The sequence below is a fragment of the Budorcas taxicolor genome, chromosome X (genome assembly GCF_023091745.1).
Source record: "Budorcas taxicolor isolate Tak-1 chromosome X, Takin1.1, whole genome shotgun sequence".
In the NCBI taxonomy this organism is placed as follows: Eukaryota; Metazoa; Chordata; class Mammalia; order Artiodactyla; family Bovidae; genus Budorcas; species Budorcas taxicolor.
In genome coordinates this window covers 86998705-87025678 of record NC_068935.1, presented here as the reverse complement: position 1 = coordinate 87025678, position 26974 = coordinate 86998705, and the positions used below count along the sequence as shown (strand labels likewise).

The following is a 26974-nucleotide window of genomic DNA, read 5'->3' as shown; positions in this document are numbered from 1 at the left end:
ATGTGGACAGTTCACAGATTACAATGGTTTTATTTATATGAAAAGCATAATTTCATTCATAATTAGAGTGACACAAATTAAAACTATACTAAGAGGATGAATAAACAAATTGTGGTATATCCATAGTATGGGATTCTACTTATCAATAAAATGGAAAAAATATTGATACATACAACAACTTGGATGAATCTCAAAAGCATTACACTGAGTGAAAGATGCCAGATGCAAATGAGTATATATCGTCTGATTCTATTTGCATGAAACCCTACAAAAGACAAATATAATCTCCGATGACAGAAAGCCAATCAGTGGTTGCCGGAGATGGAGTGGAAGGTTGGGATGGGTAACTAAGGAACTTTTTGAGGGTAATGGAAATTTTCTATATATTGATTGTGGTGGTGGTTACAAGGTATGTGTTTGTCAGAACTCATTGAATTATACAAATAGGTAGATAGGTAAATAGAGAATATATCTCAGTAAAGTTCATACATTAAAAAAAGTAAAAAAAGAGACCTGGCTAATATAATTTTCCCACAGCAAGCAGATCATTTAGTCTGATGAAAATGACAGAAAAAAATGCAGGGGCGTGGGTTTGATCCCACATGTGCTCCAAGAAATAAAGGATACAGTGAGATGTCATTTCTTTGTTCTGAGATTGGAGAAAATTATAAAATAGAACAACACAGAATATTGGCTAGGCTGTGAGGAAACAGGTACTCAAATACGTTGATAGTGATTATGAACTTGGAACAGCCCATTTGGGAGGGAATTTGGGAGTATTGACTAAAACCAGATATTTATGAAAAAAAATTTTTTTTTAATTTATGTGACTGCACCAGGTCTTAGTTGCAGCACATGGGATCTAGTTCCCTGACCAGGGATTGAAGCCCCTCCCCCTGCATTGGGAGCATGGAGTCTTAGCCACTGCACCACCAGGGAAATCCCCAGATATTCATTTTTTGATGCAGCAATCCCAGTTCTATGAATTTACCCTAAAGATATACTTCAGATAATAATTTTAAAAATATATGTACAAGGTTATTCTTTTTGGCATTGTTTATAATTGCAAAATATTAGAAACCGCCTATATGGGCAAACATAGGAGGGTAGTTCAATTATGATACATTGAAAAAATGGGGTACTATGTACCTGAGACAGAGAGAAAGAAGATATTATCAAATGAAAAATGCAAAGTGCAAAAGAGTAGTTACAGGATGTTACCCTTCATGTAGGATAAATGAGATAATATACATGCATGTGTTACAGCAGAAAAGTTTTCCTTCTATTCTGTAGGTTCTTTGCTGGTTTAATAATTAAACTGACATAAGACAGATAAATAGGAGAAAAACTAATTTTGTATGTGCAGGATACCCATAAAAATATGAGACCCAAAGGTAGCTAGGCAATTGAGGCTTACATGCCAAACTGAGCTAAGGAATGGGATAAGGGCTTCAGAGAGGTTTCAAAGGGGAGGAGGGCAATTCACAGGATGATAAGAGCAGATGTTTCTTAGTCAAATGTTTGCTTGGCTATGCCAGGTCTTTTAGATGAAACGTTATCGCTGGTATAGTTCTCTTTCTGGGCCAGACCACCTATCTTAATTCTTCTAAGCGGTTAAAGGAGAGGTAGAAATTTTTCTTCAGTGTGCTGGTCTTGATTCTTTACAGCTTAAAATAAGTCACACACCAAAGTACCACATTTTGTAGACATTTCTCTAAAGAAGACACAGATGGCCAACAGGTACGTGAAAAGATGCTCAGTATCGCTAATTATTAGAGCAATGCAAATCGAAGTGGCATATTTGGAGGTGGCATTTCTGCTCCTCTTCACACGTGCTCATTTGTGTGAAAAGAAAGAGAAAGGATAAACTAGAAATTAAATAGGTTGGTTACCTCAATAAGGAGGTGGAGGGAAGGGCAAAATGGAATTCAAACACAAACAAAGGAATCTAACCATATTTCAAATGAATCATGCAGCCTCATGGGGGAGGGGCATCGGGGAGAGTGAGCACTAACCCAAGCAAATTTTTAAAAAATCTTTTTGGCCACTGGCATGTGGGATCTTAGTTCCCCGACCAGGGATCAAACCTCACCACCTGCATTGGCATCTCAGAGTTTAAACCACTAGACCACCAGGGAAGTCCAAGCCAAGCAAATTTTGGACACAGTATTTTGACTACCATCAGATTAAAAACAAAAGGAACTGCATTGTACTGAAGCTATGGTAGTCTTGTTAAACACAATATTTTGACTAGAAACCAACAGGAATCTAAAGACAAAAGAAGCTGTAAAAAAGTATTAACCTCTAGTTGATAGATTTGTTTTTCATAGTTTATGGGTAAGCAATCCTGGAGTTAATGTGCATTATGATTACACAAATAAGTACATTTATTGCGGACAGTGGGAGATAGGTTTCTTTCTGTTGGAGAAGGATATGAAAAGTGAGGAAACTAAAATGAATCTTGTGTGTTGTGTTGAAATGGAAGTTATTAGTAGTGTACTTATGTTTTTAAAGTACATATACCTAAAAAATAAAAGGTACTTACCCCCATGGTCCAGTGGTTAAGACTCCTTGCTTCCACTGCAGAGGGTGCAGGTTCTATTCCTGGTCAGGGAACTAAGATCCAACATGCCACACAGCATGACCAAAAAAATAAAAATAAAAAATACATATACCTATAGCAAAATACGTAACTAGATACAATAGATACGTGTGTATACATGAATTAGTCCATATACATGTATTTTTTGGCTCTGTACACTGAGACAGCATAGAAAAAATTACACTCTAGTAGCAATGAATACTTTCTCAACTGGGGCTAAAAAGGAATAATGTTGAGTCTGGTGCATCTTGTAATGCCAGAAAGCAAGGAAATGCTTTAAAAAAAATGATGGGGCCATGTCAAAGGGACACAAAAGTCAACCTGAAGGAGCTTCCATTGGCCAAATCTGGGACAATTTGAGCGTCAAAGGAAATAATGATACTGATTGATTATAATCTATGGAATAAAATAAGAATGAGTCTGTACAAATCTAAACACATAAATGGGGAAGAAGAGAAAGCTCTTTCTTACAGTAGACTAATAACTAACAAATATCAAAGGAATGTTGGTGTTAGGAAATCATTGATGGATGCTGAAGTCAATAGTTCAAAAATTTTATATCTAAAAACAGGATGATAAAGGAAAGGTGGCAAAATGTGAACAACTGATGGGCTTCCCTGGTAGCTCAGACAGTAAAGGACCCGCCTGCAATGCGGGAGACCTGTGTTCAGTCCCTGGGTTGGGAAGATCCCCTGGAGGAGGGCATGGCAATCCACTCCAGCATTCTTGCCTGGAGAATCCCCATGGACAGAGGAGCCTGGCGGGCTACAGTCCATGGGGTCAAAAAAGGTCGGACACGACTGAGTGACTAAGCACATTTCCTTATACCATTCTTGCTTTTCTGTAAGTTTAAAATGGCATAAAATCGTTTTTCTCCTCTTCCCACTAAAAAGACAAAAAAGATAGAGAAAATAGGGCATATCCTAGTACCAGATATGTTGCTGCTAAACATGCTAATTTTTTTCTTTCCCAAATAAAAACTACTGCTTGGGTGGCAGGGTTTGCAGCGGTGCCCGGTAAGCACAAGAGACGTTTATAATGCATTTTAACACTTATTTAAATGTTCCTGATGTTTTGCTATCCTAGTTTTGTTTTTTTAAGTGAAGCTTTCTCGTTTGATTCACTGCCATTCTTTCCTCACAGGTATTTTAAATTTATTGGTGGCTGGGCCCTTTATCTAACAGTATCATGTTATAAAAAAAATTCAGCGTCAAATCTTTAAAACAAAACAAAACAAAACACGCCAAGGGCTTCACAAGAGACGGGATTCCCTTTTTGGGGTCACCCGGAGGAGGGCCGGAACAAGACACGCGCAAAGCTTCCGCTTTCATTTCCACTGTAAAGCCGACCATCTTCCTTAAAGGAGTACCGCGGAAGTGCGATTTTCGGTCGGCAAACACTTCCCTAGCGACGAGTCCCATGACACAGGAATGTCACAGTGTCGCATCACAATGAGTAGTCTAATGATAGCTCAAAAACCAGATCTAATGACCTGGATTCTGGTAAAATACTAAACTGCAATTCAGTTAACCGGCCAGTTTTGTTTTTTTTTTCTTCTCTTGTCTCGGTTTCCAAAACGCTGAACTTCCGGAGTGGACTCCTCCCCCTCTATTCCTGCCCGGTGGTTTGGTCCGACCCAATTCTACTGACAGGAGAGACAAACCGCGTCGGCGCAGAAAGCTGTTGGGGGGGTGGGGGGGGAGGAACATGGCGCAAGCTCTGTCAGAAGAGGAGTTTCAGCGGATGCAGGTACCGCTTGGCGGGGAAAAGCAGGCTAGGCGACGGGGGTGCGGGGAAGAGAGAGATTGTGCCACCAGCTTTGAGCCGGGGTTGGTTGGGATGGACCTTGAGTCTAAGGGGTCTGGAGAAGGGAAACTGAGGCTCCGAGTGGTGAGACTACTGGATTCCGAGAAACTGTTGGGCTCTCAGCAGTTGGATTCTGTTAGCCTTGTGGGTGGAAGAGAGATCTAGCGTGGGTGATACCTTACTGAGACTTGGAGGGGACGAGACCTTTGGGCTCGTGTGGGAGACACCCTAGGTGGGCGATTATATAGCTGAGCTTTGAGGGAAGGAGATCCTGAGAAGGCGAAACCATTTTGCCTGGAGAGGAAGGAAGCGGGCGTTTGGTTGTTTGCGTCATGGTCGGGGGAGCCCTGGAGAGGGCAGTACCATTACTGGTGGGAGGTAGACATTTTTGTGGGAGATACCACTATGCCAGGGCACTGGGGAAAGACCCCACATGTTGTCATTGTTCCTGGGAGGTGGAGCTTCTGTGCAAGGGGTGGTACCATTGGATGATTAGGGGTGATCCCATTAGGGCTGGGGTGATGAAGGCCCTGAATGGGTAATACCATTAATCCTTGTTGGAGAGAGAACCAGAGGAGGTGAAAGAGTGATACCCTTGGACCACGTGGAGAGGAGATCACCGGGCTCTGGGAAGGTACCCTGAGTATTCTGACCACTTGATTCTTTTGGTGGGGCTCAGAGATGGGATGAAAGGCCAAAGGGGGCCCTTGTTGACATAGTTCCTTACTGGGGAAGACCATTGGATTTTGTGTGTGGGTAGACTCAAGGGGGGAAACCCTGTGTAGGGTCTGTGGGAGGACAGGAGGAACTCCAAGTGAAGACAGATAATCCATTCGTTCTTGAATGAAGGAAACCAGTTGTCTACTGTGTGAAGGACCCTGAGGGTGGAAGGGCGAGATAATTGGACCATAAAAGGGGAAGGCCCTTGTAACTTGTGCATAAGGGTTATCCCATGTGAGTAAGGGTAATCCACCTAACCCATCCAAGGCCTTGTGGGGGGAAAAACCCTGAAGGGTATAGGTTCATCTCATTGGATCATGACTGGGACGATCTTGTGGGGTGTAGGAGACCCTTGAGTGAGGAAGATTGATTCCATTAGTCATGAGTGAAGGGAAAACCATTGGACTCTGATGGATAGAGACTCTTAATTGGGTGCCAGGGGTGTTCTCATTGGATCAGGAGGAGAGGGTCCAGGAGTGGACAGGGGCAGGAAAGGTTGTATCGGGGCCAAGCCCTCTCCCCTTTAGCAGACCATGCAGGGATGGAGTCTAGTGCCATGGGAGAGAGGGAAAGGTCCTGGTGCTGTAAGGGATGGTCGTTCTGGGAAGAACTGGCCTCAGTGCCCTGCAGGGCTGGTAGGTAGGGATATGCTGTTTGGAATGGCCCATACTTCACTTGTCCTCGATTCTTGAAAGGGATCTGGACATTTTGAGAGCCTTGCTTGTGGGAACCCCAGGGAGCCCGTTTTTACTCAGTGAAATTGGTCATAATACCAAATCCTCTTCCTGTGGGAAAGAGGGAAGAAGGCAGTGCCCTGCCCCCTACTCAGGCCAAGAGGATAGACAGCACCTCTGATAGAAGACTGAAAAGTGTTTAGTGTGTGATGAGGCCAGCCAGGGTGAGGAGGCCAACTTCATCCTGAGGGCACGGAGAGCCATGGAACACACAGGAACAAGAGATGGACTGGGTCAGCACTGTGGCATCGCCTGGGGTCATAGTTGGACTGAAAGGGGAGAGGTGGAAGCAGCAGGGAGATGGGCGAGGCTGGCTGTGGTCATAAGTAGAACTGGAGAAGGTGGGACAGGGGCTGAGTGGCTGAACTCATTTGGGATGCAGCAGGCACAGGTCTTAAGAGTGACTAAAAAGGCACAAGAAGGGCAACAGGGTCTCTGGGGCTCAGAGGGTTGGTTCCCTCCTCATGAAGGTAGGGGGCACATTCCTGCCAAGTCATTTCCTTCCATGCTTCCCTCTCAGGCTCAGCTACTAGAACTCCGGACAAACAACTACCAGCTTTCAGATGAACTACGCAAGAATGGTGTTGGTAAGCCAAGAGGGTCTCATTAGATGGGGGTGGCTCTGGGGGACAGAGGCCAAGGGGGAAAATACCTCAGAGGCTTGGCAGAAAGACCTTTCAGCTCCTTACCACTGACTGAAGCTGAGACTCCCTGCTTTCCCCACACCAGAACTCACCAGTCTTCGACAGAAGGTTGCCTACCTGGATAAGGAGTTCAGCAAAGCTCAGAAGGTACCTCCCTCCACCTACTCACTCACCCAAGTTTCCCTGTAGCCATCTGACTCATTCATTTGTCCAGTGAGCACCTGCAGTGAACCAGCATGTAACCTAATGTTACATGTTATCATTAGTCATTCAGAAATTTCTCATGGAATTCTCCTTTGTTCGGTAATTTTATCTAATTTTGTTTAATTTATTGATTAATTTTCGTTTACTCAATTCATTTTTAATTTCAACTACTTATTCAAAATAATCAAATCTATCAGTAAGTCACCTTGACTCTGCCTTCTGTCCTCCACTCATATTCCTGCCTTCTGCTCCTATTCCCCACCCCGTCCTGGTCCTGTTGGTAAAGTAAGACTAAACCTACCTCTCAGATCCTTTGAAGGTGAGATAGCATATAACCTGTCATGGCCCCTTAAGGCATTCGAGGCCCTCCTTTGTCTCTTTCTTCACTGCTCTGTCCCCAAGCATTGCACAATGTTATACATAGTATGTGCTCCATAAACATTTGCTAGATGAAGGAATACAGAATGCAGAAAGTCTGGCAGTCAGAAAGCTGGGCTTCTCTGTCTTTGATAGGGTGCTGATTTCCCAAATTGGCAGTGTCCTCAGCTGCCCAGCAGAGGAACAGCAGTTTCCATGGTTCTTTGGAGGGATCCACATAGATATGTTTGGACAGATGTAGCAATGAAGCCATAATTTCTGAGCCCAGAGATCCAGCCTGTGAAGGGTTAAATACTATGACCCGTGAAAAGCTCAAGAGCTTAGAGGAAAGGGTGTAAGCAGGGTGCTCCTTACTCACTCCATTCCTTTAGGCTATAAATTGTTGCGTGAGTTCTGTGGTTATAGACACCCCCATCCCTCAACCCCTGTTATCATTGTGCCCCCTTGACATTTGCCACAATCTCTCCATACCCTAGTGAAGGAGTCCATCTCTGTTCACCTTATCTCTCTTCCCATCCCCCTCACTTTTAGGCACTGAGCAAGAGCAAGAAAGCTCAGGTAAGGGGACCCCTGGCGGGTAAATGTGTCTGGTAGACTGCCTTAGAGGGGATGTTTCGGTATGCTGGGATCTCCTTGCACTGGCCTTTCTTTCTCTGTGTGTGCGCTTGCATCTGTGACTGCCTCCCAGCCATGTGTTTTTGTGTCTGTCTTTTGTGTTCCTGTTTTGTCTCTCTCTGTGTGTCTTTCTCCCTTTTTCTTTATCCTCCTCTCTGAGCCTCTCTCTGTCTCTGTCTTCCTGTTCTTCTTGGACTCTTGTTTCTCTCCCCAACCTTCTCTTTGTCTTTCTCCCACCTGTTATCTCTGCCATTGTTTCATTCCTTCTTTCCCTTTCTTTGTCTGTCTTGACTCCTTTTTCCTTACTCCCCTGTTCCTCTCTCTTTTCCTGGTTCATTTCTTTCCCTGACCCCCTCTCTCTGTTCCATCCTCCCTCTGTTGACCTCTGTGTTCCTATCTCTCCATCGTCCTACTTTTTCTTTTTCTCTCTCTCCCCCTCCCCATCCCTCTGTCCTTCCTCTCTAACCTCCTTTCCCCATCTCTCTGTTTTCTTTCTCTCCAATTTCTATATACCCCTCTTTTCCTCTCATTCTCTCCCTTGTCTTTTTCTCCCTCCCTATCTCCTCTTTTATTCCTCCTTTATCTCTCTTTCCCCTTGTATCTCCTGATTTCACCCATCCCATTCTCTGTACCCTGTGTTCTCCGCACAATGTCATTTTCTCCATTTCTGTTTCTTTGCCCTATTGCTCCATCCTTTCTACCCTTGTTGGAGACCCGGCTTACATCTGCCACTGCAGGAAGTCGAGGGGCTGCTGAGTGAAAATGAGATGCTTCAGGCAAAGCTGCATAGCCAGGAGGAGGACTTCCGCTTGCAGAACAGCACGCTTATGGCCGAGTTCAGCAAGGTGCAGGTGCCCTGGATAATTGAGGGGGGGTGTGAGGGGTAGGGACCACATGGGCTATGGCTGGAGGGCTGCTGAGGGTGGTTGGACAGAGTCTGGCCCTGACTCACTGTCCATGGTGCTGAAACACGGCCTGGAACTGTGTTGGGGGGCAGTGGTTTGACAGATGGGACCACTCACTGCTGGGATTAGAAGGCCGCAAGCCTTAATGTCAGCTGGTTCTTGACCAGGTCACTCCTTTTCTTTGAGCTTCAAGTCTCCTGGTGTATATTTTGGAGCTGGTGCTATGCAGCCCCAGGTTATTGGGGGGTCTTAGGTAAAATTCTTATGCTTAGTATGGGATGGAAATATGTTTAAGCTGCTTCCCTTTTCTCTTCTAAGTTTTTAGTGTCTTTTAAGGGGAGAAGTCTCATGGCAACAAAATAGGTATTTCCAAGGCTCTACCTGAGAATGTAGGGCTCGAGACTTCAAAAAAGAAAACAAAGCAAAGTATGTTTGTATGCAGGTACGATACCAGAGGCAATTTAGTGAGTAATAGTAAAGATCTAGAAGGCCTCGATTAAACTCTCAGCTCTGCCTTTTACTAACTGTAACCTTGAACAGTTCACTTAAGTTCCATGTTTCTTGGTTCCCAAATGTTAAAATGGAAAAGCTGATGATGACAGTACCTGCCTGGCAGGGCTTTTGTGCGAACTGAATCAGCTAATGTCTGCAAACCACTTAGAACAGTCTTGCACATAGTATCAGCTTATGTTGGTGTTAGCTGCTGATAATACTCTTTTATTAGTTCACTTTCCCTCTAAAATATTTCTTGACTATTGAAAAGGTTTATCCTGTGGCCTTGCCCTTCCTCAGCCCTTACCACCTATTACCTGCTCTACTCCCACAGCCTCCTTGCTGTTTCCTCACTTCCAGCTTCTTGTACCAGACCTGGTCTAAAGAGTGTTCTGACCTGCAGGTCTTACCACATTGCTCCTTTCCACAATACCTCCCAGTGGGTCCTTGTCCCCCAAAATTCAGAACCCCTGGTGCTCACATAACAGCTGATGTCATTGCCTCACTTTTCACTGTTTCCTTCAGCCTCAATGGTATCATGGTTCTTGCTGGGTGAGGTGGGGCAGTTATTCCTCCAGAAATCCAGCTCGTGTTTCTCAGCACCTGTCCTGAGCTAGGCACTGGGCCAAGTATAGAACCTCCTTCACACTCCCCCTTCTCCTTCTAGAAGCTAAAAGTGCTCACAGGGAGGCCTGAGTTCAAGGTCTGTCTCTGCCACTTATTTGCCAAGATATTTCAGCTCAGTTGTTCCTTCGACAAATAGTTACTGAGCCCCCACTGTGTGCTCTGTGTTCTTGAAATAGTTGTAAGCAGTACAGAATAGTCTTCCTTCTTGGGTAGCTTGTATTTCTGGGAGTGGAATGGGAGAAAAGATGATAATATAGTAGACAAATAATAGCACTGATAGTTGACAGTTATATTGAATTTACTGTGTGCCGGATCCTATTTGGGCTTCCCTCGTAGCTCAGGCAGTAAAGAATCTGCCTGCAATGCAGGAGACCTGGGTTCGATTCCTGGGTCAGGAAGATCCTCTGGGGAAGGAAATGGCAAACCACTCCAGTATTCTTGCCTGGAGAATCCCATGGACAGAGGATCCTGGCAGGCTGCAGCCCATGGGGTCACAAAGAGTCAGACACGACTGAACGAGTAGGTCCTGTTTGTTGTGCTTTACATTATTCACTCATTTAATTCTCTTGGCAAAATGATGAGATATCATTACTGTCAGGAAAACAGTCCCAGAGAGATGAAAAAACTTGTGCCAAGATCAAATGGCAGAGTAGAAATTCACATGCAAGCAGTCTGGCTTTGGAATCTGTGCTTGTGACCCTGTGTTATGAAATAAAATTTAATTGTGAATCACAATTTATGATTCAAAATTTTTCAGAGATGTAAGAAATTAAAATCATATTAGGTAAATTTAATTGCAGTTTGTGCTAAGTAAGAAAGAAGTGAACAAAACACCTTGCTAGCAAGTATTATAGTTTCTGTGTTGGGGAATATTACTTGAAAGGTCACATTTGAGCAGAGCACTGGTGGTTGCAAAAAAGCCAGTCATCTGAAGAACTGGATGAAAGGAATGGTGTTTTGGATAGAAAACAGGCCAGGCAATAAAATAAAAATTCTCTGTAGGCCTCAGTATTCTCATCTGAAAATGGGGACAAAGGATCTTGTCAGGTCTACTGTCCAGTAGTTGAACAGGGGGCTGGCTTAGTTTGATTTGCATTGTATTCTTCATGAGCTCTCCCAGGGCTATTGATAAGGAGCTGTGGGCAATACTGACCCTGGAAATGCTCTGAAAACTGTCTGTGGTGCCTTGGCTCCCAGATGCAGACTGCTCCACAGAAGAGGGCTGGCAATGGGGCCATCCATGATGTTGACATCTGGGACCAGCAACTTGTAGAGGAGCCTGAGGTCTTGAATTGTGACTGTGAGGTTGGGCGTGGGCAGGTGGAAAATTGTTCTCAGTATCCTCAAATCTTCTGTTACTCTTTCACTTCACAGCTGTGTGAATTTGAGGTTGTTTAACGTCTGTGCCTCAGTATCCTTATCTGTGTAGCCTCTACATCACAAGGGTGTTATGGGGACTAAATGAATTGTAAAGTACATGGACCAAGTGCTATGTATATTTCAGCAAATGCTGTTCTGATTCTTTGCTTTTCTGCCACCTCACCTGTCCCCTGCTCAGCTCTGCAGCCAGATGGAACAGCTGGAGCGGGAGAACCAGCAACTGAAGGCTGGGGCTGCCAGGGCAGGGGCTGCCCAAGCTGGGAGCCTTGTGGATGGGGAACTACTGAGACTGCAGGCGGAGAACACAGCCTTGCAGAAGAATGTGGCAGGTGTGTGGACACCCTGCTGGTAATGTGGGAACCTTGGGACTTGAGTCAGGTGTTGTCTTCCCTCAGAGAAGGGACAGGCTTCAGAAACAGGCTTGCCCCTGCCGTAAAGCAGTGTTTTAACTTTGGACAAGCCATTTCACCTCTCTGAGCTAAAGCTTTGTCATCTACCAAGTTCATGCACCTGGAAAATTGTAATAGAGATAAGATGTGATCATCTTTCTGAGTTTAGTTCAGCACCTGATACCTGGCAAGTGATACAGATTAGCAGCTTGAACATCAGAAAGATGTTTGCTAAATGGAGAAAGGGAAGGCAGAAGCGTTAGGAAGATTCTGAGCCGAAGTTGTCAGTGGGGTCTGGGATGAAAGCTGAAAGAAAGCTTCATCGAGTGTGGGAGTGTCCTGATATGTGGACTTTTGGAGAGCAGGTGGGGCTTGTGGGGTGGTGGGTGATAGTTTGGTGATCAGGAGGGAGACTTGGTAGAATGTGGCTGGGGATTAGAGGTTGTAGAAGGATTCAGCTGTAAATGGAGGAGGGTGGGTATCACCATCACCTTGGAAGACTGGGTGGGGCTTAAGGATGGAATTGGGTCTTGGGAAACTAACTTGGGCTGATTTGATGGTAGATAGGCTTTCTGTGGTGGGTGGGGCTTAAAAGATTTGTGAGAAGTGGGGGCTGAACCTTGATTTTGTAGGCTTGTGACCATTGGAGCAGAGTTTCTGCTACTGAAAGCCAGTTCTCCCTCTATTTGAGGTGAGTCGAGGGTCTTCAAAGACTACCTCATCCATTATATGTCTGTTCTGCCCACTAGCCCTGCAGGAGCGCTATGGGAAAGAGGCTGGGAGGTCCCCAGCTGCCAGTGAGGGTGAAGGGGACCCCCCAGGGGGCCCAGCTTCCCCTGTCGTGGCCCCCATGCCATTGGCAGAAGTGGAGCTGAAATGGGAGATGGAGAAGGAGGAAAAGAGATTGCTCTGGGAGCAACTGCAAGGCTTGAAGGTGAATCTGGGTCTGTTGGGGCTGGGGTGCCAGAAGGCAGGTGGATGCCCTAGCTCTGCCTGGTGATGTCTGTGACATTACCATCTTGTGGGCTGATGGATTAGGAGGGCAGGGAAAGGCACGGGCTCTACCTCCTGCCTTGCTGATAACAATTCCCTCTTTCATCCATTCTGGCAGACCTTGAAGCAGGCTGAAACATCCAGGCTGCAGGAAGAACTTGCTAAGGTGGGGCTGCTAAGCTTTCCCTGGACTTTGCCCTCACCCACTTCCTGCCTGCCATGCTTCCGTTAGTAGGATAGAGGGGCAGAGTATCTCCTCAAAGCCCAATTTCATCATCTGTGAAATGCAGAGATACACATTTATGTCACAGATATGTTTTCAATATGATATGCGCTAATGTCCCCCTGTGTCTTGTGCTTGGCAGGTCCCATCCCATTCTTCTGTGTCCTCCCAGTTCTGCTTCTTCATTCATCTGTCCATCCATCCATCCAAGCATTTATAGACTGCTGGCTCTTAGGGACTTGAGACCCAGTGGTGAGGCAGCTAATTATGATCCTGCTTTCCAGGACTCCCAGCCTAGCTATTCTATGATGTGGCCATCAGTCAATAGATTGGGGGCATATGTTGGGCTTTGGAGCCAGAGGAGCTGGGTAGAGGTCATATTTTTGCTGCCAACCAGCTGCCCAACCAAATTACTTAACCCTTCTGAGACTGTTTCCCCATTTGTAAAGCCAGTAGTGTTCACTTCTCAGGACAGTTTTGAGGATTCCGTGAGGTAACATAAGTAAATTCCAGTTTCCAGAAAGGCCTTAGTGGAAAGTGTCTGTAAACATGAAGTTAATTTTTGTCTTTATTAATATTATTCTCATTGTTATCACTTGTCTGTAACCCCTTCCCCAACCCCAGCTCTCCGAGAAACTGAAGAAGAAACAAGAAAGGTAAGTTTCTTTTTTTCAGAGCTGGGGAGGAAGGGGTTTGGGGGGGATTAAGGAGGAGTTTGACTAGTGGAACTGATCCATATACATCTATCTTTCTGTGCCTAGTTTTTGCCGTCTGCAGACAGAAAAGGAGACACTATTCAATGACAGCCGGTAACTACCAGGGTTGGGGATATTGGTGGATAATATGGCAGTGCCCAGCATGATTAACCGAAGATCCTGGGGCCAAACTGGGAGACTGGGCCTTGGGCTGTGGTCAGCACGTCTCCGCCTCCACCAATCACCCCCAGGAACAAGATTGAGGAGTTACAACAGCGGAAGGAGGCTGATCTCAAAGCCCAGTTGGCTCGAACTCAAAAGCTGCAGCAGGAGCTCGAGGCTGCCAATCAGGTGAGGGGCTGGTTTCTGAGATCACTGGGACAGGGACAGGGCTGCAAGTCTGGGGAGCTCTGAGGTCCACGGAGGCTAGCTGGGGAGTCTGATAATTCCTGTGTTAGAAATATAAGGACTGAATGGGTCCTGGACCCCCTAGGAGCTAGGAAAATGGAAACTGGGGAATCTTGAGAGCCCTAGGGGTTGGGCTAGGACTCTGCATGAATCAAAAATCTCAGAGGGGCTGAGGACTAGAGGGCTGTGTGCCACAAGTGTGGATGAATCTGAATTGCTGGGGTATTAGAGATAGGAATCTGAAGAAATCTGTGGTCACTGGACTGGGACCAGGAATTGGAGTGAGTCTGAACTCTCCGGAGGCTGGGTAACTTTTAGAACTATGGACACAGCTGGGCCTGGAGGCTGAGTGCATTTGAGACCCTCAGAGCTTGGGAGCTGGTTTGGGTCTTGAGACACCTGGGTATTTGGATCATGTGAGCTGGGTGGTCCTGAGACTCCTGGGGGCTGTGGATAAAAAACTGGTGAGTCTGAGACATCCAGAGATTGGAGCAAAAGTCTGGGGAGGTTTGAGGCTCCTAAGGGTGGGGGGCTGGGTGACTTTAAAGTTGCTAGGCTTTCCTTTAGAGTGAATGTTGTCTGAGGTCCCTTGGACTGGGAGATATAGTGGCTGTGAGTCCAAGGCCCCTCGGAGCTGGGGACAGAAGTCTAGATAAAGCTGGGTCTTCAGTTAGCTGGGTCTAAAGGTCCCCAGAGACTGGGGGCAGGAGTGGCAGGTGAGGTGTCGGTCTGAGACCTCACCAGGAGCTGGAAACTATGCAGTTGTATCAGTTTGAAACTTGAAGGGTCTGGGGCTGTGAGTTTGGGTGGGTCAGAGACTCTTGGGGACTAGGGACATAGGAGTTGCATGTGTCTAAAACCCCTGAGGGTTGGGGTCAGGAGTCTGGGTGAAACTGTAGTCCCTGGGAGTTGAGCGTGTCTCAGAATCCTGAGGCCCCTGTGCTGGACTCTGGGTCAATGTGAGACCTCACATGGTTGGGGGCTGAGTGAATTTGAGATCCCTAGGACTGTAGGTGTTTTCTGAGGTGCTTAGGACTGGGATGTATACAGGCGTGTGTGAGGCCCTTCGGGATAATGACCTAGAGTGTGGGTGAGCCTGAGATCACTGATAGCTGGGTAGCCCCAGACCCTCAAGTGCTGGCAACATGCTTCCCCCTTCCATAGAGGAGGTCTGTATGGTTATACGTACCCCAGGGGAGGCTGAGGTCTAGAATGGGCTCCCTTGACCTGGTCCCTACAGAGCTTGGCAGAGCTGAGAGATCAGCGGCAAGGGGAGCGCCTGGAGCATGCGGCAGCTCTGCGAGCCCTACAGGATCAGGTATATTGTACTGAGCGGGCTTGGGGAGGTGGGGGTGAGGGCAGGTTGAGCGGGTACTGTGCAGGCAGGCAAGGACCCAGGGGTCCTGCTCCCCCTGGTCGTGGTTCTTGTGGGTGTGTGTATGTGTGTCCTTTCTTTCTTGGCTGCGGGTAGGTCCTGTCTTCCGGTTCTGGACCCACTCTCACTTGTTGTGGGGTGGGGCCAGGTGTCCCTCCAGAGTGCAGATGCGCAGGAGCAGGTGGAAGGACTTTTGACTGAGAATAATGCTCTGAGAACTAGCCTGGCTGCCCTGGAGCAGGTACAGGATACATGGGAGCCCATGCTGATCCCTCCCTAGTTCCCCCGTCTCCCTCTGCTTGTGATCCACATTGGGGTAGGGTCACCTGGACTTCATGCTGTTCTCCTGCCTCTGCTTCTATTTCATTCTCAGCTTCTTTCTCTCGGCTTCCACCCCTCTTCTCTCTGGTCCCCCATCTCTGCTTTTCTTATATTCTAGTTTCTCATCGGTAAAAAGCCAAGAAGTGTACTAATCTTAAGTGTACATTCAGTGAATTTTCCCTGTCTGTATATTTATCTATCTCCATGCAACCACCACCCAGAGGAAGATATAGAGCATTTTCAGCATCCCAGAGGCCCCTATTACCTTTTTTTCAGTCAGTACTTCCCAGAAGTAAGCACTTCTCTGACCTTTAGCAACATAGATTGTTTTGTTTGTTCTTCAACTTCATGTAAATGGAATCAGACACCCAATCTTATGTCTGGCCTCTTTCTTGAAGCATTCTATCTGTGAGGTTTATCCATATGTAGCACTAATCTGTTTTGCCATCTCTGTGTACTGTTTCATTGTATGAATATACCACATTTGTCCACTCCCCTCTTGATCACTTTGACTGATTTTCTCTTTGCAATTCTCTCTCTCCTCCTGGCTCTCTTTTCACCTCTCTCCCTGTCTCCCTGGGAACATCTAGTGACTGGCCCCTCAGGTCTCTTTCACTCCACTCCCATTACCACCATTCTTTCCAGATCCAAACAGCAAAGACCCAAGAACTGAATATGCTCCGGGAACAAACTGCTGGACTGACAGCTGAGTTGCAGCAGCGGCAGAGTCAGTATGAGGACCTCATGGGACAGAAAGATGACCTGAACTGCCAGCTCCAGGTGACAACTCTGGCTTGCACCTGTCTCCCCCTAGTTCCCTAGTTCTGGCTCAGTGGAACTTCCCATGAGGTGTGGTGGGAAGACCATGGAGTCAGGCAGACCTGGGTTCCAGTATGATTCCCGAGCTTATTAACACCAGTGTGTCCCAGACCAAGTCATTTCACTTGAGATTGAGCCTCTTCAGTTAGTTAGGATAGCCAATCTGATTTCATAATAGAAACCAGAATAATGGTGGGAGAATTAATGCTGAGGAGCAGCTAGGGGTCTCTGCATGTTTCTAATCTAGAAATGGAGAGACCATCATTCACTTGACCAGATGTATCTTGGGTGACCAGTACCTCCTGGGGGCTCTTTATCAAACTCACTCCCTTTGTCTCCACATTAGGAGTCATTGCGGGCCAATAGTCGGCTGCTGGAACAACTCCAGGAACTTGGGCAGGAGAAGGAGCAATTGATCCAGGAACTACAGGAGGCTCGGAAGGTGGGCAACACTGAGGGGGTCGCCCAGACTGCAGGGGCACAGGTGATGTGGTCCAACCCAAGGGAATGCGAGGGGGCAGAAAATAGCCAGTTCTATGAGGAGGGGTAGGTGGCTTAGCCTGGTCAGTGTGGCTGGGGAAGAGGTGCACTTTGGCTTGTTCCTTTGCCCTTATTTGGTTTTGGAGAGGAGGTTGACTGGCGTCCTCCTGCCTGGCCACCAGAGTGCTGAGAAGCGGAAGGCCATGTTGGATGAGCTGGCCATGGAGACGCTGCAGGAGAAGTCCCAGCACAAGGAAGAGCTGGGAGCAGTGCGACTACGGCATGAGAAGGAGGTGCTGGGGGTGCGGGCCCGCTACGAGCGTGAGCTCCGTGAGCTGCACGAAGACAAGAAGCGGCAGGAGGAGGAGCTGCGTGGGCAGATCCGTGAGGAGAAGGTGGGTGGGTAGATGATGGTGCTCTTCCGCCTCTAAAACCTGGGGAGTGAAGCACTGCTGATGGGCCAGGGGGTGGCATGGGTGAGGTTCCCACCTCTCCACCTGGCCCATGGTGGCCGGCTCTCTCACAGGCCCGAACACGGGAACTGGAGACTCTTCAGCAGACAGTAGAAGAACTTCAAGCTCAGGTACACTCTATGGATGGAGCCAAGGGCTGGTTTGAACGGCGCTTGAAGGAGGCTGAGGTGAGTTGGTGCCTGAGGATGCTCTGAAGCTGGTTGGGAGGGTACCCATGGCAAACCAAGGGACCAGGAGTGGTCAGGCCCTGGAAGTTTCTGAGATGCTCTGGACTTGAGCATCCTCACCGTACTCCCTGGCTCAATGGCACCCCTCTGGAGGGGAATGGGGCATGGTCATCAATCAGTAGGGCAGGATGTCAGCTGTGCAAATTTGAAAAGGCACCTCTTCCTTCTTAAACTGTGCTTCTGTCAGGAATTTATTGTAATACAATCATTCTACTTTTGTTCCAACCAGAACTTTTACTACCATTTTCTGGAAAACTGATGATAGTACATAAGAGGCTGTGTCACATGGCAGTGAAGAACATACAAGCTGGAGCCAGTTGTTTGCCTGGGTTTGAATCCTGGCTAGGCTGCTTTCTATTATAGCTGTGTGGCCTTGGACAAGTTATTTACTTCTCTGTGGCCGGTTTTCAACATCCATTAAAAAATGATAACAATAATACTTGCTGTCTAGGTACTATGGGAGGGTTCTATAAAATGAGGTAATATATATAAAGTCCCAGGTGGCGCTAACGGTAAAAAACCTGCCTGCCAATGCAGGAGACGAAAAAGATGTGGGTTTGATCCCTGAGTCAGGAAGAGCCCCTGGAGGAGGAAATGGCAACCCACTCCAGTGTTCTTGCCTGGAGAATCCCATGGACAGAGTAGCCTGGTGGGCTAGAGTCCATGGGGTTACAAAGAGTTGGACACGACTGAAGCGACTTAGCATGCACAGCATTCCTGGCATTCAGTAGTGCTATGTTATGTTTTATTAAATAAGGTGTAAATGCAGATGTTGGTCCTCGATGTGACACTTCTGCATCCAGTGTTCCCTGTGGGAGTGTCTTCTCTGCACACCCAGGGGCCCCCTGCAATCCCTTACCCTCCTCACTGGGCGTGATGTTCTCTGGGGGGCTGTGGTCAGACCTGGGACTTGTCTTGTAGGAATCTCTGCAGCAGCAGCAACAGGAACAAGAGGAAGCCCTCAGGCAGTGTCAGGAGCAGCACGCCAGCGAGCTGAAGGTGCCTATTGTATGACGGCATTTCTTTCTGGTGGGAGGACTGAGGTTTCCCAGGCCTTGGCCTGAGCTGCCTTCTGCTTTGCAGAGCAAGGAGGAGGAACTACAGGGTGTGCAGGAGCAGCTCCGACAGGCCCAGGAGGAGCGGGACTGTCACCTGAAGACCATCAACAGCCTGAAGCAGGTCCCTGGTCCCTCCTGAGCCCTTGAAATACCCTGGGGATCAGCATGCAGTGGTGGGGCAGGGAGGGAGCACACTACAGGCAGCCATGCTGGCACCCACAGCCACGCTGTCTCTCTCCCACAGGAAGTGAAGGACACCGTGGATGGGCAGCGAATCCTGGAAAAGAAGGGCAGTGCTGCGGTATGACAGCACATGCTTGGGAGGCTTTCACGCGTGGCCCACTCCTGCCCTGTGGTGCCCCCACCTGTGGGCCCACCAGGCCTCAGCCCCCCTCTTTCTGCCTTTCCCCACAGCTCAAGGACCTCAAACGGCAGCTGCACCTAGAGCGGAAACGGGCAGATAAGCTGCAGGAGCGGCTGCAAGACATTCTCACGAACAGCAAGAGCCGCTCAGGTGAAGGGCCCAGAGCACAGGGGAGGCTGAGGTGTGGGGAGGCATAGCCTGGGCCTGAAGGCTGGGGCCGCTTCCTGTACTTCATTCTGTAGAGCACTCCTGTGTGTTCTGTCCCTCTTGAACTTTGTCTTTTACCCTTTCTCTGCATCTCTCCCTCCTCTGTTTCTCTCTCTCTGCATTCTCTCTCTGGGCTCTCCCTCCTTTTTGTTGTGTCTCTTCTGTTTCTATCTCTCTGCCTCCTCATTTCATCTCTATCTGCCTTTCTCTCCCAGCTTTCCCTCTCAAGTTCTCTTTTTCTCATCCTGGTCTTTTCTTCTCTCTGTTCCTTTGTCTCTCTCCCTCCTCGGTCTCTCTCATCTGTCTTTGTCTCTGTGTCCTCACTACCCCTCATACACTCCCACACCTCACCTAGTATCTCTCGGTCTCTTGTGTTCATTCTCTCATTCTGTAAATATGGACTGAGCCCTCACACTCACATCTGGGGTCCCTGATAAGAACCCCCCGCCCCAAGTCTCAGTCCTCCAGAAGTTTCTTGTTGAGCTGGGGAGACAGACTTACAATCAGGTAGCAGAACTACCATGTGATCATTATGCAGTTAAAGTCTACATTATTTCTGCCACTTAAGGCAGAAGATAAAACAGAAAAATTTGAGTTGCCTCAGACTTTTTACTTTAACAAAGAAATGGCCTAAAACTATGTTTAAATAAATAAGTTGCAGTGATGGCTCTGGTGTAGTTCCTGTATCACAAGTGAGAGAAAACTTGCTGCCTGTCCCTCCCCAGCCACCCTGCTCTTGCTGGAGATCCTTGGCTTGTTGTGTCAGCCCCCCTCCCTGACACTCAGAAGTAGCTGCAGGAACAGAGGCACATGCTTAGTGGCTGTGTTTCAAGTGATCTGTCAAAAACGGGTGTGCTGCTGCTACTGCTAAGTCGCGTCAGTCGTGTCCGACTCTGTGCGACCCCATAGACGGCAGCCCACCAGGCTCCCCTGTCCCTGGGATTCTCCAGGCAAGGACACTGGAGTGGGTTGCCATTTCCTTCTCCAATGCATGAAAATGAAAGATGAAAGTGGAGTCACTCAGTCGTGTCCTACTCTTAGTGACCCCATGGACTGCAGCCTACCAGGCTCCTCGTCCGTGGGATTTTCCAGGCAAGAGTACTGGAGTGGGGTGCCATTGCCTTCTCCAAAATGGGTGTATTTCTCACCAAATCACTGTCTCACTGAGGCACTCAGTCTCCTGAAGTTACCTCTCTTTATAAGGCAGGACTTTTATTTCTTTCTGTTGCAAGTTGGTGTACAAATCAATAAACATGCCATACATTCTATTTGTCCATTAGGAAAGTCAGATTTGGGTGTATGCCTATGAGTCTATCGCCATCTTTTCTCTCTGTGTCACTACTCTGACTTGTGTCCTAAACCAGCATCTCTGTTAGCCTCTATCATCTGCTCTGGCTTGCTGTCTATCTGGGGTCTTTTCTCTGCACATGCAGGTGCCCCTGTGCCCTCTCCAGCTATGGTGTATCTTGAGTCTGAGTGCATACGCCAGTTTATGCCCATTTGTGCCTGCATCGCCTCTTTCTCCCCATCTTCACCTTTGTTTCACTTCTGGTGTGTGTTTGCCTAGAGAAACAGCTCTTTTTTCTGTTTCTGCCTTTCCCTATCCTACTGTCTGCATCATGCCTGAGTGTCTCTTTGCCTCTCTCCATCTCTGTCAAATCTATTTCTGCCTCTTCCTGCCCTGGGACCCTGGGGGATTGGGGCTCAGATTTCTCTTCCCTCTCTGCCCAGGGCTCGAGGAGTTGGTTCTCTCAGAGATGAACTCACCAAGCCGGACCCAGACTGGGGACAGCAGTAGCGTCTCCTCCTTCAGCTACCGCGAGATCTTGCGGGAGAAGGAGAGCTCAACTGTTCCAGCAAGGGTAAGGGGCAGGGAAGAACCTATAGCCCCAGCTTCTACCCAGATTCTGGGCCCAGCACACACATATTCTTGTCAAGTTTTCCTCAAGCTCACAAACTTGGATACAGATTGCTAAATGGAGGATGAACAAATTATTTTCTCTGACCCTCTGTTTCATCATCTCTGGGCTAATTCTACCTTTCCTGGTGCCATAAAATACGTGGCTCATAGTAGGTGCATTATCCATGTAGGAGATCCTTTTTTTCCCCAATTCATAGTTATCATTTATTATTGTCTATGTCAGCTTCCTTGCCAGACCCTTATATTTGGAAATAACTTTCTTTAATCATTCTATAAGTAGTTTGTGTACATTGTAGAGGGGCTTCCTTGGTGTGGTGGCTCAGTGGTAAAGAATCTGCCTGCAATGTAGGAGACACAGGAGACCCAGGTTTGATCCCTGGGTTGGGAAGATCCCCTGGAGGAGGGCACAGCAACCCACTCCAATATTCTTACCTGGAGAATCCCTTGGATAGAGGAGCCTGGTGGGCTACAGTCCATAGGATCACAAAGAGTTGGATATGACTGAAGCAACTGAGCATGCACGCACATACATTGTAGGAAAATTAAAAAAGACACAGCAAAGGTTTTTTTTTTAATCCAAGGAAATCACATCTTTACCTCCAGAGATCACCACTATAAATTCTTAGTTCATACCCTTCTAGACCCCTCTCTTTTTTTAAACCTAAATAAGATTGCAAGTAACCAACTGATCTCTACCATCCTAATTGGTAAATGTTCAAGTGATGTGGGTTTGATCCCTGGGTCAGGAGGAAATGTCTACCCACTCTAGTATTCTTGCCTGGAGAATTCCATGGACAGAGGAGCCTGGCGGGGTCTATTCCATGGGGTTGCAAAGAGTCGGACACAACTGAGCACTCACACATCTTCTGTAGTACTTTGACCTTAATCAGATTTCTTTAGTTGGTCCCCAAATGTCCTTTATTGCTGGTCTTATGAAAACCAGCATTCAATTTCGAGCACACTTGTTGCATCTGGTTGCTTTATGTCCCTTAAATCTCTTGAATCGAGTGTGATCCCTCATTTTCATGACATCAACTTGTAGAAGAGACCAGCCCAGTTAACCTGCAGAAAGTGTCCCACCTTTGGGATTTTCCTGTGGCCTTCCTGGTGGTGTCATTTAGTTTGTTATTCTCTCCCCTGATTCTCCTGCCAACTGGGAGAACTCAGGGGCCCCAGGCTCTCCCTTCAGGATCTCAATAAGTCTGTACTGTGTGTGGTGTGATGGTTCCTGTCTCCCTCTTTAGGCAAAGGGGGATCCAGAGCCTCTGAGGGTGCCAAGACTTGTCTATAGTTTGCAGCTCCAGTTGCAAAGGCCACCCCCAGCTTGGTTCTGCTCAGTCCCGGATCCTATCTGGGGTGACAGTGCTGAGCCTGGGCTGGCCTCTCCCCTACTCTTCCCTGCAGTCCTTATCCAGCAGTCCTCAGGCCCAGCCCCCACGGCCAGCAGAGCTGTCAGATGAGGAAGTGGCTGAGCTCTTTCAGCGCCTGGCAGAGATGCAGCAGGAGAAATGGATGCTGGAGGAGAAGGTGCCATCTGCTTGCTTGTCCCTGCTTGGCCTTCCTTGGCAAGGAGGCTGGGGTGGCAGGAGTTGGGGGTGGAGATGGGGCAGTATCTGGCCAGGCCCCTCCTCCTGGGTGAACATGCTGCAGTTTAGGGTCTGAGGTGGACTGGGCCACCCTGCAGGTGAAGCACCTGGAGGTGAGCAGTGCGTCCATGGCAGAGGACCTCTGCCGGAAGAGCGCCATCATTGAGACCTATGTCATGGACAGCCGGATTGGTTAGTGGTCCCTCCCCAGCCCTCACCCCTCATCCAGCCCCTCACCTGCCCCTGCCTTCCCTGCCATCCAGAGCTGTGGCCTCTCTCTTCTGATGGAACTCACCAAAGTTATTGCAAAGACCACAGGTGGTGGAGTGGGGAGCCAGGCAGGCCAGGACCTTACTGCCTTCCTCTCTACCCCATCTCTCTTCTCGGTTCCTCCCTTTTGTCTGAGGCTCTGCCACCCTCCTATCTTGAGCGTCTTTCCTTCCCATTCTTCTTTCTCCTCCCTGTGTTTTCTCTGCTTTCTCTCCCTTCTCTTCTTTCTGCCTCACCCCCGCCCCCCTTCATTATGGCTCACTGTTCCTACTGCCTGTCTAAATGGTTCCACCTCTGGAAATTTTCATTCTCTGGATGCATAGCCCTTTTAGGGTCCTTCCCTCCTCCCTGCTCTTCCTCCCCTCTCCTCCTCTTCCTCTTTCTTCCCCCACCCCCATCTTTGTTTCTTTTGTCCCTTTCTTTCAGACCTTCTCCTCTCCCTGTTTTATTAAATCTTAATCAGAACAATACCACTTGACACGTGCTGAGAGCTGACTGTGTTGCACACAATCATAGGCATTTTTCCATGAGTTAGTTCTTATCCTGATTTCTCAGGGCTGCACAGCTAGTAAGTGAAGCCAGGGTCTCACATGGCAAAGCCTCTGCCCCTCCATTAGGCTTCTCCTCCCATTCTTCTCCCCTACTCCCTGTTTCCCTCTTTCCTGTTCTGTTTCTGTCCATCTTGGCCAAGGGGGTGGTTCTCAGCTTGGGTCCTTGCAGATGTATCTGTGGCAGCAGGCCACACAGACCGCAGCGGGCTGGGCAGCGTCCTGAGAGACCTCGTGAAGCCAGGTGACGAGAACCTTCGGGAGATGAACAAGAAGCTACAGAACATGCTGGAAGAGCAGTTGACCAAGAATATGCATTTGCACAAGGCAAGTGTGGCCTACCAACCCACCCCTTTGTCTAGCCACACAGCCCCTGGGTCATCTGCCAGTTCCCCCTTCACCTACCCCATTCACCAGGTGCTCCTTCCCCCTCATCTTCCCATCATCCAGTCAACGTACTCACTCTCAGTTTTAGTCTTTCACTCTTCTTTCTGTCCTTGTATCCATGCACTCATCCAGTCATACACATTCAGCCACTCTCCCATCAGCCCACCAGCTCTTTGCCCATCTGCCTTGCGACCTGTCTGATCATCTGCACATATCTTTGCATCCATTTCCTGACATCTCTCTCACCTAATCATCAGTCACCCCTTGTCTTGCCTTTCGCCCACCCGCCCAGCAATCTGCCTGCCCACCTGTTATCCTCCATCTGTCCTCTGAACAGTTCATCTGTCCACCTATTTGCCTACCATGGATCTCCCATGAATTCACCCATGTGTCCACTCACCCACCCTGCCATCCAAGTATTTCCCCATCTCAGGGTAAGTCAGAAAGGATACAGGTCCAGGCCCTACCTCGGAGAAGCAAGCTCACTATTTAGTAGACAAGAAGGTGGTGGGGATGGGGTACAGCAGATGATCCACTCCCATGTCCATATCCCTGGCTCTAGGCACCCCTCACCCCCTCACACACAGCACACACACCTTCCCTGAGCCCAGCCCACTGCTGGGAGCTCTGGGATTTCTTCAAATACTTTCCTGTCTCAAGCTAGACATACCTGGAGATCGAGGGGATGAGATGAATGACACCCAGGCTTGGTGAGGGTGCCATCTCCTGCCACCTTCTCTGAACCCTGATGGCTCCTTTGTTTCTTAGGACATGGAAGTTCTGTCCCAGGAAATTGTGCGGCTCAGCAAGGAGTGTGTGGGGTCCCCCGACCCCGACCTAGAACCAGGAGAAGCCAGCTAAAGACCTGCAGGCTGCACCCACTCCCTTCCTTCTGTGGCTCCCAGGACACCATTCCCTTGGGCTGTGGTGGGAAAATGGGGGCTGGGGCCAATATCAAATAGGTTGGGAGACTGGACATTAAAGGGGTTGGAGGCCTGATGGCTGGTGTCAGTGACCCTGTCTTAGGGCTGAGGCCCCTGGGTAATGGGGAATCCTGAGGGGAGGGGCAGGGTTTTCTCTTCCTCCTTGGTCCTGGCTCCCAGGGGCCTTTGCCTTCATCTCTGCATGAGCTCTCCCTCCAAGAGACCAACTCTTTTTAATTTAATTTTATTTTTTAATTTATGTCTGGAAGCCTGGATACTCTGCATTTGGGATTGGGGATGTTGGGTGGGGCATGGTCCATGTTCAGCGTTCTAGCAATGTGTGTGTGTGTAACGGCTGTGCAGCCAAAATACCATCTGGCCAGATGGGCCCACCCACTCACTGTCTGCTCTGATTCTTTCCAACTATGAGGGATGTGCTTAGGGTAGGGAGGTTACTGGAAGGGGGAGGGTGGTCACTGGGTGCACCTTTACTCTCTTCCCCCACCCTCAGCCAGCCTGTCTCCAGTTACTGTTGACTAGTCTCTCAAACTGAGTGGAGCAGAAATACCCATAGACATGGATGTGGGTGGATCTGTTTGGGGTGTGGTATAGATGAGTGGACAGATGGGAGGATGGATAAGTGGTTGGATGGACTGACGGATAAAGTAGAATGTTGCATGGGTTGGTGATGGGAAATAAATGGATGGATGGATAGGTGATTGGGTGAATAAATGGACAAATGGGTTGCTGGACAAGTGGATAGGTAGAGGAGGAACAGGTGGGGATATAAATGGACAGATGCATGGCTTGGGGGATGTGAGGATGGATGAGTGGCCAGGTTGATGGATGAGCTAATGGGAAGACTAAAGAGTAGGTATAATAAATGATAGATAGAGCTATGGATGGGCTTCCCTGATAGCTCAGTTGGTAAAGAATCTGCCTGCAATACATGAGACCCTGGTTTGATTCCTGAGTCGGGAAGATCTGCTGGAGAAGGGATAGGCTACCCATTCCAGTATTCTTGGGCTTCCCTTGTGGCTCAGCTGGTAAAGAGTCTGCCTGCAGTGCAAGAGATCTGGATTTGATCCCTGGGTTGGGAAGATCCCCTGGAGAAGATAAAGGCTACTGACTCCAGTATTCTAGCCTGGACAATTCCATGGATTGTATGGGGTCACAAAGAGTTGTACACTACTGAGCGACTTTCACTTTCACTTTTAGAGCTATGGATAGATAGACAGATGGGTGGTGGTGGGGTATCCATATGGATAGGTTGGTAAATAGGTGTATGGGGTTAATATACAAATGGATGAGTGAATAGGTAGGTGAGTTAATGACTAGATGGATAGTTGACTAGATGGTGAGTTAATGACAGATAGACCCATCTAAATGGATAGATGGGTAGGTAGAAGGAAGGGTAGAGAAATTGGTTGTGTGTGTGGAAGAATGGATAGGTGGGCAGTGGGTATGGGGAGGGATGGAGACATGGACAGATCAGGATTGTGATGAACAAATGGAGGATTACATGGGTGGGGAAGTCCATTGAAAGGCTAAAATTGGTCCTGCATTACTGCTCCCCCATTCCCACATACCTTTAATTACTAAAGGTGAGGCGTCCTCTGTGTGCCATGCCCCTCTCACATCACTCAATGTAATCCTCCCAATGACACTCATGTTGGGGTAACTCCATGGACAGCAAAGAAAACGATGAAAGTCACTTGCTCAAGGACACAAATCAGTGGCACAGCTGGGGTTTGAACCCACCCATGTCTCAGGCACTCTTGCTGCCCAGGAGCAGAGCCCTCTAGGGAAGGAGGCATGATTTGAGGCTCCTGGATGTGGACAAATGGGGGAGACTGCACCTCAGAGTGGAGACTGCCTGAGGGAGAGCGTGCTACCTGGCCTTGTCCCCGTCTGTACTCCTCTTATACTTGCACCCCTATTTCACATCTGAAAACGGACGACAGTGCTCTAGTCCCACAGCAGGTGTCTTAGAGCTGGACTCTAACCTAGGACCGCCAAGGAGCAGCTTTGGGGGTTTGGCATCTAGAAAAATGCCCCCCCCACCAATCCCCCGCCTCCTCCAGCCTAGGGGGCAGGGTGGGGACACAGCGCTGCATCATTCCCCATGGCACTCTGCGCTCTGGGGCCATTAACCGATGCTTCCCCATCGATCGATCTGCTAAGTGCTGCTGATTCAGAC

At 48.3% G+C, this 26974-nt stretch overlaps 1 protein-coding gene across 1 annotated transcript; it reads left to right on the top strand.

Moving 5' to 3' along the window:
- Positions 1 to 4304: 4304 nt before the first annotated feature.
- Positions 4305 to 25159, top strand: GRIPAP1 (GRIP1 associated protein 1). Its single transcript, XM_052662872.1, has 26 exons — positions 4305 to 4351; positions 6383 to 6449; positions 6592 to 6653; positions 7620 to 7646; positions 8441 to 8548; positions 11286 to 11436; positions 12246 to 12430; positions 12608 to 12655; positions 13337 to 13368; positions 13474 to 13521; positions 13659 to 13758; positions 15056 to 15133; positions 15339 to 15431; positions 16157 to 16291; positions 16677 to 16772; positions 16993 to 17205; positions 17337 to 17450; positions 18432 to 18509; positions 18594 to 18689; positions 18813 to 18869; positions 18983 to 19082; positions 20871 to 21001; positions 22465 to 22587; positions 22745 to 22838; positions 23637 to 23791; positions 24620 to 25159. The coding sequence occupies exons 1-26, from the start codon at positions 4310 to 4312 to the stop codon at positions 24710 to 24712; spliced, it is 2526 nt and encodes an 841-aa protein (XP_052518832.1). The 5' UTR covers positions 4305 to 4309; the 3' UTR covers positions 24713 to 25159.
- The last annotated feature ends 1815 nt before the right edge of the window (positions 25160 to 26974 follow it).